Source organism: Barbatula barbatula (assembly GCF_947034865.1).
Source record: "Barbatula barbatula genome assembly, chromosome: 17".
Lineage (NCBI taxonomy): Eukaryota > Metazoa > Chordata > Actinopteri > Cypriniformes > Nemacheilidae > Barbatula > Barbatula barbatula.
This window is the reverse complement of record NC_136780.1, coordinates 813,715-825,624: the sequence shown is the minus strand read 5'-3', so window position 1 is coordinate 825,624 and position 11,910 is coordinate 813,715. Positions and strand designations below refer to the sequence as shown.

The 11,910-nt window shown below is 40.9% G+C and overlaps 1 protein-coding gene across 3 annotated transcripts; it reads left to right on the top strand.

Annotated features, from left to right (window-relative positions):
- The first annotated feature begins 559 nt into the window (after positions 1–559).
- Positions 560–11,323, top strand: LOC306906709 (broad substrate specificity ATP-binding cassette transporter ABCG2-like). 3 transcript variants are annotated; one of them, XM_079478310.1, is made up of 16 exons: positions 560–649; positions 850–1,066; positions 2,576–2,635; positions 4,345–4,459; positions 5,003–5,155; positions 6,195–6,352; positions 6,438–6,589; positions 6,672–6,773; positions 6,868–7,118; positions 7,473–7,555; positions 9,050–9,139; positions 9,576–9,700; positions 9,781–9,935; positions 10,010–10,099; positions 10,655–10,731; positions 10,818–11,323. In XM_079478310.1, the coding sequence occupies exons 2-16, from the start codon at positions 855–857 to the stop codon at positions 10,966–10,968; spliced, it is 1,974 nt and encodes a 657-aa protein (XP_079334436.1). In that variant the 5' UTR covers positions 560–649; positions 850–854; the 3' UTR covers positions 10,969–11,323. The 3 variants fall into 3 exon arrangements, with proteins under 3 accessions (XP_079334436.1, XP_079334437.1, XP_079334438.1); XM_079478311.1 differs by lacking the exon at positions 560–649 and having other exon boundaries at positions 724–1,066; XM_079478312.1 differs by lacking the exons at positions 560–649; positions 850–1,066 and having other exon boundaries at positions 2,633–2,864; positions 10,818–11,319.
- Positions 11,324–11,910: the final 587 nt, after the last annotated feature.

The following is an 11,910-nucleotide window of genomic DNA, read 5'->3' as shown; positions in this document are numbered from 1 at the left end:
TAAATGACGCTTTCCCGATACTACAACACCAGTCTTTTAAACACGGTGACCAGTGCTCTGATTGGCTCACCAATCCCCATGACCTCGGCCAATGAGCCACCAGGGCCCTGCGTCACCCTGCTACAGTTCCAACAGGCCAAAGAGCAGGTCAACTGGAAGGCAATGACGTCGTCCGTACAACAGGAGGGAGTATCCAGTCGACTTCTGTGTACAGTTGTAAGCATGCACGATTTAAGGTATCTTTCCACCTCTACCGGTCTGGGGTGGCTTTTTTGTGTAGGAGGCAGTAGTCCACACAGAGCTGGAGTTTGCCATCTTTTTCATAACGCAGACAACTGGAGCAGCGTATGGCGACTTGGATTAGACAATACTTGACCCCTCAAATTTACCCGGGTATGTCACATAACCAGCTTTCTGGAATACCCCCCAGGTGGTTATGAAACCTAATTCACATAACTACACAAAGAGAGAGAGAGAGATAGATATAGAGATAGAGAGAGAGAGAGACAGAGAGAGAGAGAGAGAGAGAAAAATAGAGAGAGAGAGACTGTCAGTGTGTGTTTGTGTGAGGATCAGTGCAGCTGCAGAGCAAACACGTCTGTTTTCCGATTGAAATCACTTGAATTTATTTGATTGGTCCCGCGAGCTGGTAATTTTCTCTTCGTTTGCCTTGTTTTGCACATTTACTCGTAGTGTTTAATTATAACCGCAAAGCACTTTACTGATGTCCTCTGATGTTCAACTCGGACAGATACCAGCTCTTTAGATGACAGCTGTTGTTTTGGATGGAGGATCTGTGGTTCATTTAATGAATAATGTATTCTCTGAGGTTGTTCTGTTGTTTTCAAGGCGTGATGGTGGCAGACGATAAGATTCAGCTGACCAGAACAAAAAATAAGGGAAACAGTAGGACCACCAGTAGGACCCTGTCCACCGTGGCTTCATCATCCTCATCACTGCGAGGAGCCACCGTGAGCTTCCACAAAATCCACTACAGTGTGAAGATGAAGAGCGGCATCCTCTGCAAGAGAAAGATCACACGGAAAGACATCCTCATCGACCTCAAGTGAGTCTCTGTCACATCTGGAGTTATCAAGTAGTATGCCGGTGTACATTAATGGTTTAAGGTTGGTTGACCGTACACTGGGTGTTTTCAGATTAAGGGTTGATTGTTTTATACTGACCACTGTACATTACCATGGTAAAGTGAGGGTATTGTTGGTATGGTATTACTCAGTGTTGGGCAAGTTACTCTGAAAAAGTCATGAATTACTAGTTACTTATTACATATTCAATAGTGTAATTAGATTACTTTACTAATGACTCTCTCCAAAAAGTATTGAATTACTTATTAATAATTACTATCTATATCATATATCAACCTTGAAAAGTGATTCAAGGATATAAAGAAATGACTCTTGAAAGGTATCTGTTGTCGACCAAAACCTGTACATTTACAGATTTGCTGTTTTTCTTTACAGATTTGTCACATATTTTTTAAATATGGTCAAAAAACCAAATTACAGAAGAAGATTGCAGATTTACAAGAAAAACAGTTAGGAAAAGTTTAATTTTACAGGACAAACCTTTTTTATTTTACGGAATATATCTGGCAAATTTCTTTTTTCCCCGGGATATTCTTGCAGTGTAAATTTGTGCAATTTGTTGATTTACAAAATGTCATTTTACAGAAATACAATAATATTTTTACATTCTACAATTAATAGTATAATATTTTTTATATATACCCCTTCTTTTCTCTTTTCTCCATCTTAAATCACAGTGTTGTATTGTCAGAGTTTGAGAAAGACTTTCACACGTGCAGGTGTAGATAATTATCAGAAAGAATGTGAAACATGTTCACTGGTTACATCCTTTTCAGTCTTTAAATATTTGAATGTGGACCGCAGGAGCTTCTGTTTGGTCAAGAAGATTATCTGTGTTTTAAAGTCGAAAAGGAAAATAAATATATTCCTCTTAAAATATGCGCGTCCAGATGACTACAAACTGGGAGGTATTTGCTTGAAATCCCATTGGGATCACAGAATGAAGCCTTAGCAAGCCGTTTGAAATATGATAACAATACCTTAGATAAGTGTATGTAAAAACACTCATTTTCTAATTTATATCTAGGCGCTGTTCATCCATGGCTTCTGATTTGAGTATGCGATGATCTGTTTCTGAGTTGTGACACTGTCTATGGTGGTGTTGATGTATTCCAGAACAGAGGAGGGGTAGCAGTCAATGTGTAGAAACCTTTCCTGGAGTGCCTCTGGTGTTCTGGTGATGTTAGGAAGGAGTTGAAGGTTGTCGTTTAAACTGCCGGGAATTCGCAAACCAATATCCAAAAGCTCATGTTGGGTGTACGATGTTAAGGCACAGCTGTTCTGCATGAACAAACCCGAGATGAGCAAGAAAAACAATAGGATTTAAATGTACATACATTATTAACATATAGATTAATTCAACACTTCTGAATGTAATTATATGATGATGATGAATCTAAATTTTATGATGATGATGAAAATTGTGTTGATTCTTTTTATGTATTTATGTATTATGTATTTGGTTCTAGTGGTCTAATGAAGCCGGGGTTGAACGCCATATTGGGAACAACAGGAAGTGGAAAATCATCGTAAGCTCTCTCTCTCTCTCTATCCCTCTCTCTTTCTCGGTGCTTGCTGGGAGCGTTTGGGTGTGTGTGGAGATTTGTAAAAGGAGAGGGTGACTGCAGTTTTCTTTTTCTAAATGTTTTGATCCTCAAAGTTGAGTTATTTGTAGGCTTTGGAGACGGCACTGGGGATGGCATCGGCCCCAAACGGCGGAGAGTCTCCGACACATGTGTCTCTGAGTAATGGAATCAGGTGTGTTCCTGCGTCAGGTGTGGAGGTGGAAGACGTGTTAACGGCAGTTGGAGAACAGATTGAATTTGAAAATATTTTCAGTTGTGGTTTTTGTAAAGGAGGAAGAGTTAGCTAATCGCCTAGTTGTCAGTGGAATTGTGGTAAATGGCGTTTTTATTAATGTTTCCCCGCTGGTTACGCCGACGACAGGTCTAACTATCGCGAAAGTGCCCCCATTCGTTCATAATGATGAAATTGAGCGGGGATTAGTTTGTTGTGGAATGGTTTGCTAGGGCAATCAAAATGGTTCCACTTTGCTGTAGAAATGTAGCATTAAAGCATGTTATGTCGTTTAGGAGGCAGGTGTTCATGTTTTTGACTGAGCCAGAGTTGGATGTTTTCTTTAAAGTAAGGCATGAAGGTAACGTGTACATGATTTATGCAAGCTCTGGAAGTATATGATGTTTTGAGTGTGGAGATATAAGGATGGTGTGCCCACATAAAGCCCAGAACAATGAAGAAGTTGTAGGTCCTAGTGACGCTGCTAATGTAGGAAATGGACACATTACTGTATCACAGATTATTTTCCAGATATTCATTCATTGGGTCAGTGGGATTGCCACAGAAAATGGTTAGTTATGAGGCATTAAGTAATTTTTTTTATTTTGTTTGAAGAAAATGGTAACACATTAAAGGAAGGAAAAAAGACAAATTAATAAAACGCATATGGGGATTTCTAAACTTTGTGAGTTACGTTAGTTGCTGTCCTGACTCTTTCTTTTCCTCTTTATTATTAGGTTGGGATCTTTAAATATAAATGGAGATATGAATAAGTTAGCAATGGTCTCACAGTTTTTCCAAATGAATCGGGTTGATGTAGCTTTTTTACATGAATCTAATACCGATAAATGTTAAAGTCTTAACTGTAAATGAGTTTGTATCTAGACAATATACTTGGCTTAAAGTAACAGATTAATAGACTCTGTGGTGCATGACTAGATAGATTTTATTTGGGTAAATTATGGAATAATGGGGTGATAAATGCTTCCATTTTGCTTAATGGTTTTTCAGACCATCACATGGTTATTTGTGATTAGTAAATTAGTAAATGTACTTTACTGTTGGCAATGCTAAATTAGTACAAGATGTTCCTTTTTGTGATTTATTTTATTTGTTCTGGAAGAAATGGAAAATGAAAAAAAGAGTGGGCAAACTACTCCCTCTCTCTTCCACCCTCTCTCTATCCCCCTCTCTCTCTCTCTCTCTCCCTCTCCATCTCTCTCTCTCTCTCTCTCTCTCTCTCTCTCTCTCTCTCTCTCTCTCTCTCTCTCTCTCTCTCTCTCTCTGTCTCTCTGTCTCTGTGTGTGTGTGTGTCTCTCTCTCTCTTCCACCCTCTCTCTCTCCCCCTCTCTCTCTCTCTCTCTCTCTCTTCCCCTCTCCATCTCTCTCTCTCTCTCTATGTGGTGTTGTTATATTGTTGTATTGTTTGAATTGTCTTCAGTTTTCTGGATGTCCTGGCTGCCCGTAAGGATCCTGCTGGTCTGTCTGGAGAGGTTCTTATAGACGGAGCTCCACAGCCTCCAAACTTTAAATGTTTGTCTGGATATGTGGTTCAGGTGCAGACTCATACATAACAACATTCTTCAACAACATCATTTCACGCTTATTCATATCATATATTTCACGAGATATTAGGCTGATGGCTAGGTTTGAGATGGGGTTTCATTATTGATTTTGTGTGATCCAAATGGTACACTTTGTTTAATAGAGTTTTAACGTGGATTACCCACTATGGTTTCAGTGTGTTGCTATGTGGTTGCTAAGGTGTTCTGGGTGGTTGCTGGGGCTTAGCTAAATTCTTCGTGGTGAGTTTATTTGTATACTGTGTTCTGGGTGTCCTATTCACTGAAGTCAAGACTGAAGATATTCACCCAAATCTAAACTAATAACCCAACATGATTCACTACATTCTGTGTCAGTCATGTTCAGTACAGCTGAACTGTAACATTATTTTCCAAGAAGAATCAGTTCAGTTGAACATGTCTTCAGGCTCAGTTTCTACAGTGACGGATTAATTGAACTTAGAAACTGCTCTTTCATGATTGAACACATGGACATCCTGACTTTGATTATGTATGTATGTGTGTGTGTATTGGCAGGATGATGTGGTCATGGGGACACTGTCCGTTCGAGAGAATCTGCGTTTCTCAGCCGCTCTACGGCTTCCCAAATCTATCAAGCAGAAAGAAAAAGACGAGAAGGTCGAGAGACTCATTCAAGAGCTCGGCTTGAGCAAAGTAGCAGATTCACGGGTAACAATACAAATTGTTTAAAATGTCTTGTGTACGTAATCACATGTAAAACGTTTTCTCGCATATGAAGTCCAGCTGTCAAGGGTTTTGAGAGGAGTTGTAATGCCGGTATGTATGTGTTATGACCACCTTCAACCCGAACTACAACGCCATTAGCACGAAAGACGCTAGTTATGTTCCCTTTTATGAGATGTTGCGCAGGTTGTACAGACTGATCGGCGTCATCTTGTTTTTGTATATTGAAGCGATCATCATTATTTGATTTGTTGATTGTTGCTTTGAAGTAGTTTCTGGACATATTGGTCATATTTTCTAACTCTAGCATTTAATAACTGGTGACAGAGGTTTAAGGTACTTGAGTAATTCACCACGGAAAGCTTGCAATAATGGTTTGTAATTTGCGCTATCGGGTCGTCTTTCCCGGAGATCCTTATTTGGTGTATTTTGTCTATGCGTCATTTCGTCACATTTGCGAACTGAACAAAGAGGAAACCGGCTGCTCACAACTGTTGGGTAGGATTTTATACAACTTTTAGTATTATTTATGGCCATTTAGTACTTTTACTTTTAAATGGTAAGCAGCATTGACATCTGGGGATTCATCAGTTGTGAAAAACAGGAAAGTACGAACTAATGACTGTTTACAAAAAAATGAATGTGAACCGTGTGAAAACAAGTATTAATAAGCACGGATAAGTGAAGCCTGTGATTTGACTCAAATTTACGGACTTATATCCCGGATATGATGTCAAGGCTTTGCATATAGTATATGCAGTTGCATGATGTACAATGTGAATCCGCACATCACCTGCAGTAGCAATTACAAACTGAGGTGGCGACAAAGAGGCCAATCCTATGTAGTGCTCGATTTGTTTAAGTTTTCCCCCCAAATATTAGGCCAATATTTGAATTTATTTAAATGAACAGAAACTTTTGCAAAGTTTTAATTTTTACTAAACCAAAATAACCGTGGTCTGAACTAAACATCACGCAAGTATTCTGACGTGTGAATATAATAATGTGAATGGCCGGTGTGCAGGTGGGCACGCAGCTGATTCGTGGGATCTCGGGTGGAGAGAGGAAGAGGACTAATATTGGTATGGAGCTGATCATTGATCCTTCTGTGCTGTTTCTGGATGAGCCCACCACGGGTCTGGACGCCAGCACGGCAAACTCTGTCCTCAAGCTGCTCAAGCGGTTGGTACACACACACGATGCTCGAGAGACACACACAGTAAACCAGTTTACCACTCACCCACGTGTTTAATGCTGATGTGTTTAGGATGGGGAACAGCGGTCGCACCATCATCTTGTCCATCCATCAGCCGCGGTATTCCATCTACCGGCTGTTTGACAGTCTCACGCTGCTGGTGAACGGGAAACAGGTTTATCACGGAGCCGCTCAGAACGCTCTCGAGTACTTCAGTGATATTGGTGAGAACACACACACACACACACACGTGTTTCTTTACCATCACACGTGTTCATGGATGTATGTCTTATGTTTGTGTGTCAGGATACACATGTGAACCTCATAACAATCCTGCCGATTTCTTCCTGGACGTCATCAATGGAGACTCTTCGGCCGTGGCGCTCAACAAACTCAACGACAGCGAGGGTACAACACACAAACACACCGACTGATCTATTAAAATGACTCATTTGAACAACAGCGAAACAGTGATATGTGCCGTGGGTTTTTTGTGTGTCAGAACTGGATCAGGAGAAGGTCAGTTCATCTCTGAAGAGCATCGAGGACCGTTTGGTGCAGGAATACAAGAAAAGCTCGTACTATAAAGAAACTCAAAATGAGCTACAGAAAATCGTTCAGGGTCAGGAATACACCACACGTCCCAAATCCAGAACCATCACCTACAACACGTCCTTCTTTCATCAGTTCAGATGGGTTTTCAAGAGAACGTTCAAGAACATCTTGCTCAATCCTCAGACATCAGTCGCTCAGGTGAAAAACTCACCTTTGGACACTATAACCAAATCTATTGGCATATAATTTTATATCCCCCCTCAAAAAATCATTAAAAACTGTTGTGATTATTTGTAGAACGGTGCAGTTTTTACCTTATACATTTAGAATCCGATTAAACTTCACTGGCTGTTTTTCAGCATCAGCATTTTCATTCTTGGTTTCTATTTTCTATTGTGAGATAATCCACATGATAGCATATATTACACAGAAGATATTTTCTGATTGGTTGTCAGTTTTCAATACTAGAAAATAATAACTGTTTGAGGTCATGATATATGGGAAGATTGTTATTTTAGAGACAGGTTTATGTATTTCTCTTTGTTGTTTCAGATTGGAGAGATGATTTTTCTGGCTCTGAGTGTTAGTGCCATATTTTTTGGAGTGCAAGCCAATTCAAGTGGCATTCAGAACAGGTAAAACACATTCAGTTCATAGACCGCAGACATTGTTTTTTTGTTGTCAAACCCAACAAATGTCTTAATGTGAAATGCATGAAACAAAAGACTTATTAAAACTCAAAACAAACACTACCCACAAGGAGGCAAAATGGCATGGGTGGGGGGACAGACTTGGGAGGGGCTGAGACTTACCTCTTCGAGCGGGGCGCTGTGGGAGGGGCAGGACCATAAGGGACTGACATGGCTGGCGACTGGGGAAAGTGTCCTAGGGAAAACGGAGCTAGGGATGATGCCAACTGGGAGGCATCCAGTCCTGTGCCGGCTGGACTGCTGGATGGAGTGCCGGCTGGGACGCAGGCTGCACCGGACGGGACGCCGGCCACGGTGGGACAGGACTGGATGCCTGCCGTGGTGTCGGCAACCCCCCTCCTCCACTTCTTCCTCCTTGAGTGGGTCGCCGGCATAATGCTCCCGCCTGCCTCCATGGTGTTTTAAGGAAGCATTGCAGGCTCAGGGAAAACGGGTGTGAGGTTGACGCATTCCTAGTAGGACGTGGAATCGCCAGACTCCGCGGATGCCCTCCCTTTTGCACTTCCCCCGCTAACTGATGACCGGTCCTGATGGGTCGGTCAGAGAAATAGCACCCAGAATGCGGCTTTCGGGAACAGGAGGCTGGCAGGAGCGTAAGAGGGTCGAAGGGGCCCTGGAGTCTTCCCTCCTTATCTGGCCGAGGTCATCTACCAGCCCCTGGAATGACCCACGGATCAACCTCTTCCGCTTCGCCAGAGGGCGAACCACTACCCACGAGTAGTCCAAACGAATGCTATATAATAAATCCACAACACAGCAGGGTAAGGAAGGGTAAGGCGAGGCGAGGTAGGAACAAGACAAAAGCACCGACTAAAATGAACATGACACGAAAAATGAACCGACAAGGGACAAAGAGTACTGGGGCTAAAAAATAGGAGAAACTAACGAGGGAAGTTAACAAGGGGCAGATGAGGAGAATAAAACGCTAATGGGAAGATTGCACAGGGCAGGTGAAGGGAAGGAAACACTAATGGAACAATGACGGAGAAACAAGGGGCGGGGCCAAAGCATGAGACAAGAAGACACGTGGCGCAATATCATAACAAACAGCCACATGTCGCCACACAAGACATAACACACACAAGACGTGGAGTGTCATGACCCTGTCCACAAAACTAGGAATTTCAAGAGAAGCCAGGACCATGACACTTGTCATGTAGTTGTGTACTGAAAGTGTTATGCTGTTACATTATATATATAAAGTATATTTAAAATGACTGTTTATAAAAAAAGGGAGGGTGGAGTGAGCTGTTTGTCTGCAATTCACAACATCACCACTAGATGCTAGACTGCTAAATTTCATACACTGGATCTTAAAATATACTTGAACTTTACTTTAGTATGCTTAGTAAATTAAACTTATTACTTTTTTAAGGGTTGCCACTTAGTTACAAAAAAGTGTGTTTATGTGTGTTTCAGAATGGGTGCTCTGTTCTTCATCACATCAAATCAGTGCTTTAGTTCTGTTTCCTCAGCCGAGCTTTTCATCACAGAGAGGAAACTATTTGTGTGAGTGAATTACACGCATGCATGCACGAGCACGCACCTCAATATATGAGATTTAATTGACATCAATTCCACTTTTACCCAAAGTGACTTACATTGCATTGCATTATACTTTTCTTTCTTAGTATGTGCAATTCCCTGGGCTCGAACCCATGACCTTGGCGTTGCTAGCACCATTCTCTAACCACTGAGCACCGGACGCTGCCTGATGTGACGCGACCAAAGACAATAGAACAAACTTTTATTTTGTCCACACTGGATTCTGCATGACGCTACAATCCCATTAGCCGTGTGTCATGTTGCGTTGCACCGGTAGCGTCCGGTATTGACATGGTGTTGACCATTTGGTGACATTCAATATCTTTAAATACATTAAAAACTGACTACTGTAATGCTGTTATATAATGTGTTGATGTTACAATTGTTGTGATTTCTTCAGACACGAGTACATCAGTGGATACTACAGAGTCTCCGTCTATTTTCTGTCTAAGATTCTGTCTGACATCATCACCCTGCGGACCATTCCTCCCATAATCTTCAGCTGCGTGGCGTACAGGATGATAGGTCGCACACATACACACACACACACACACCAGTCATTACACAAATATACACACTTCACTTCCTCTGTGATCTTTCTACAGGACTGAAAGCGGCTGCAGACGCGTTCTTCATCTTCCTCTTCTCCATCATTCTGGTGTCATACACGGCCACATCCATGACACTGGCCATCTCTGCAGATCAGACCGTGGTCGCCATCGCCAACATCTTCATGACCATCAGCTTTGTGTTCATGATGGTGATGAAGCACACACACAGCATTACAAATGAAAGTAATGAGGTTGCTTATTTAATCTGTGTTTTTGTTTTCAGATGTTTTCTGGGCTGTTGGTGAACTTGCCCACCGTGGCTGCGTGGTTAAACTGGTTGAAGTATCTCAGTATTCCTCGCTACGGTCTGACTGTGAGTCAATAATTAAACTTTTGTCTTATACAGTGATTCAGTTTCCTTCAGTTTTTATTTTTCTATATATTTCGACTACTTTCTACTTTCTCTAGTATCTGTAAAACTGTTAATATTCTGTGTAATGTCTGTTGTGATTTGTAAAGTTTCTGACTTAGTTTTGATATGTCAGCATGAGCTGATATTGAGCTCAAAGTTGTGATGTCATTAATTAATTTAGTATACATATTTTTCATAAAGTAATCAAAATTATATTATATTTATTTTAAGTGTAGTTTATGTAGTACTTCCTTGCGTAATTGTACTATTTAAATACTACTTGGGACAAAATTTGCCCAATTATTAGTTTATAAAAGTCTACTTTAAGTGCAACAAAAGTAAACTTTGAGTTTAGTGAAAAAGTGGACTTGGATCATCATTTAAAAGAAAAGTATACTTTGTTATTTTAGTGAATTGTTTCAGTGTTGACATTGCACATGAAAAGGAAAACGTTTAATAAAATATGTTTTTATATGTGTCTTCAGTAAATATTAACACTGATGGTTTTCCCATCAGGCTTTGCAAATCAATGAGTTTACAGGACTTAAATTCTGTGACATGAGGAACATGTCGAGCTCGGGGCCTGTAGAAGTGTAAGTATAAAACACTGTCATTGTGTCTTATGTCTACACACTTGAAGTGTTGAAGAGCTGATGTGATGCTTTTCTGATGGTTTCAGATGTTCATCAGGAGAAGAGTTTCTGGGCAATCAGGGCATTGAATTTTCTCCCTGGGGTCTGTGGCAAAACCATTTAGCTATGGCCATCATGACCATCATTTTCCTGATCATTGCGTATCTCAAACTGCGCTTCATCAAGAAATTCACTTAGACACAAACACTCCTATCTCCATAGAGCTGCTAACATCACATCACTTTCATGGCCAGTTTGCTTTTATATTAGAAGGAAACTAAATCAGATAAACTTCACATATTCCTGCACACTTCCAATAATAAGAAATATTCCCAAGTATGTTTAGAAGTTTTGTTTGGTTTAAAATCAGTTCAGTTTTCTTTTTTGTTACTGTAAATGTGAAACAAAGTAAACGTTTCTGAAGTGTTAATTTCAGTGTTAATGTTTCATATTTTTTTAAATTTGTGATAACCGTTGTTTGACCTGTTGTCTGGTTCGTTCTTTTTCTGATCATTTCATGTCTTGGCATTAAAGACACATGTATGCGATTCTCATGGTTGTCTCAATAACATCTGTATCAATGTCGTGTCACATCATACGTCATTATCAAGATGGCCGCCGGAAGACATTCATGCAGTCAGTCAGGTCCTGCGTGGTTGTATCAAACATCTCGAAAACCATCAAAAAGATCTCCGTCTCCTCCACAAATTGCTCTATATTTAACCGCTGTTACAAGCGTGTATCTTTGTAGTATTAAAAGCGGAAATTGTGATCAAGTCTACTACTCAGCTAAATATAGTCAACATTTACTGTTCTCAAGATTCTTGGACAACGGCCGTGCAAGGCCCCCTTCAACAAAACACCAGCAGACCAACACACTCAGCCCTTTCATGGGATTTGTATACTTCATAGCTATTTTGCTACTGGCTGGTGATGTAGAAACAAATCCTGGTCCACCGCCTATGGTTGGAAACAGCTCTGTTATCACTCAATCAACTCAACCCAGGCAGCTTCCCCAGCAACTCTGGCCACCATCGGCACAGTCTACCGGGTTAACGCCGCAGCTAACCTGGATACTACCGTCGCAGCTAACCTGGATACTACCGTCGCAGCTAACCTGGATACCACCGCTGCAGCTCT

Excerpts from the sequence above, each read along its gene's own strand:
- LOC306906709 (XM_079478311.1), top strand. The coding sequence starts at position 816 with ATGTATTCTCTGAGGTTGTTCTGTTGTTTTCAAGGCGTGATGGTGGCA. Across the intron at positions 1,067-2,575 it reads GACATCCTCATCGACCTCAA|TGGTCTAATGAAGCCGGGGT; the intron begins GTGAGTCTCTGT and ends ATTTGGTTCTAG. Across the intron at positions 7,556-9,049 it reads TCAAGTGGCATTCAGAACAG|AATGGGTGCTCTGTTCTTCA; the intron begins GTAAAACACATT and ends TGTGTGTTTCAG.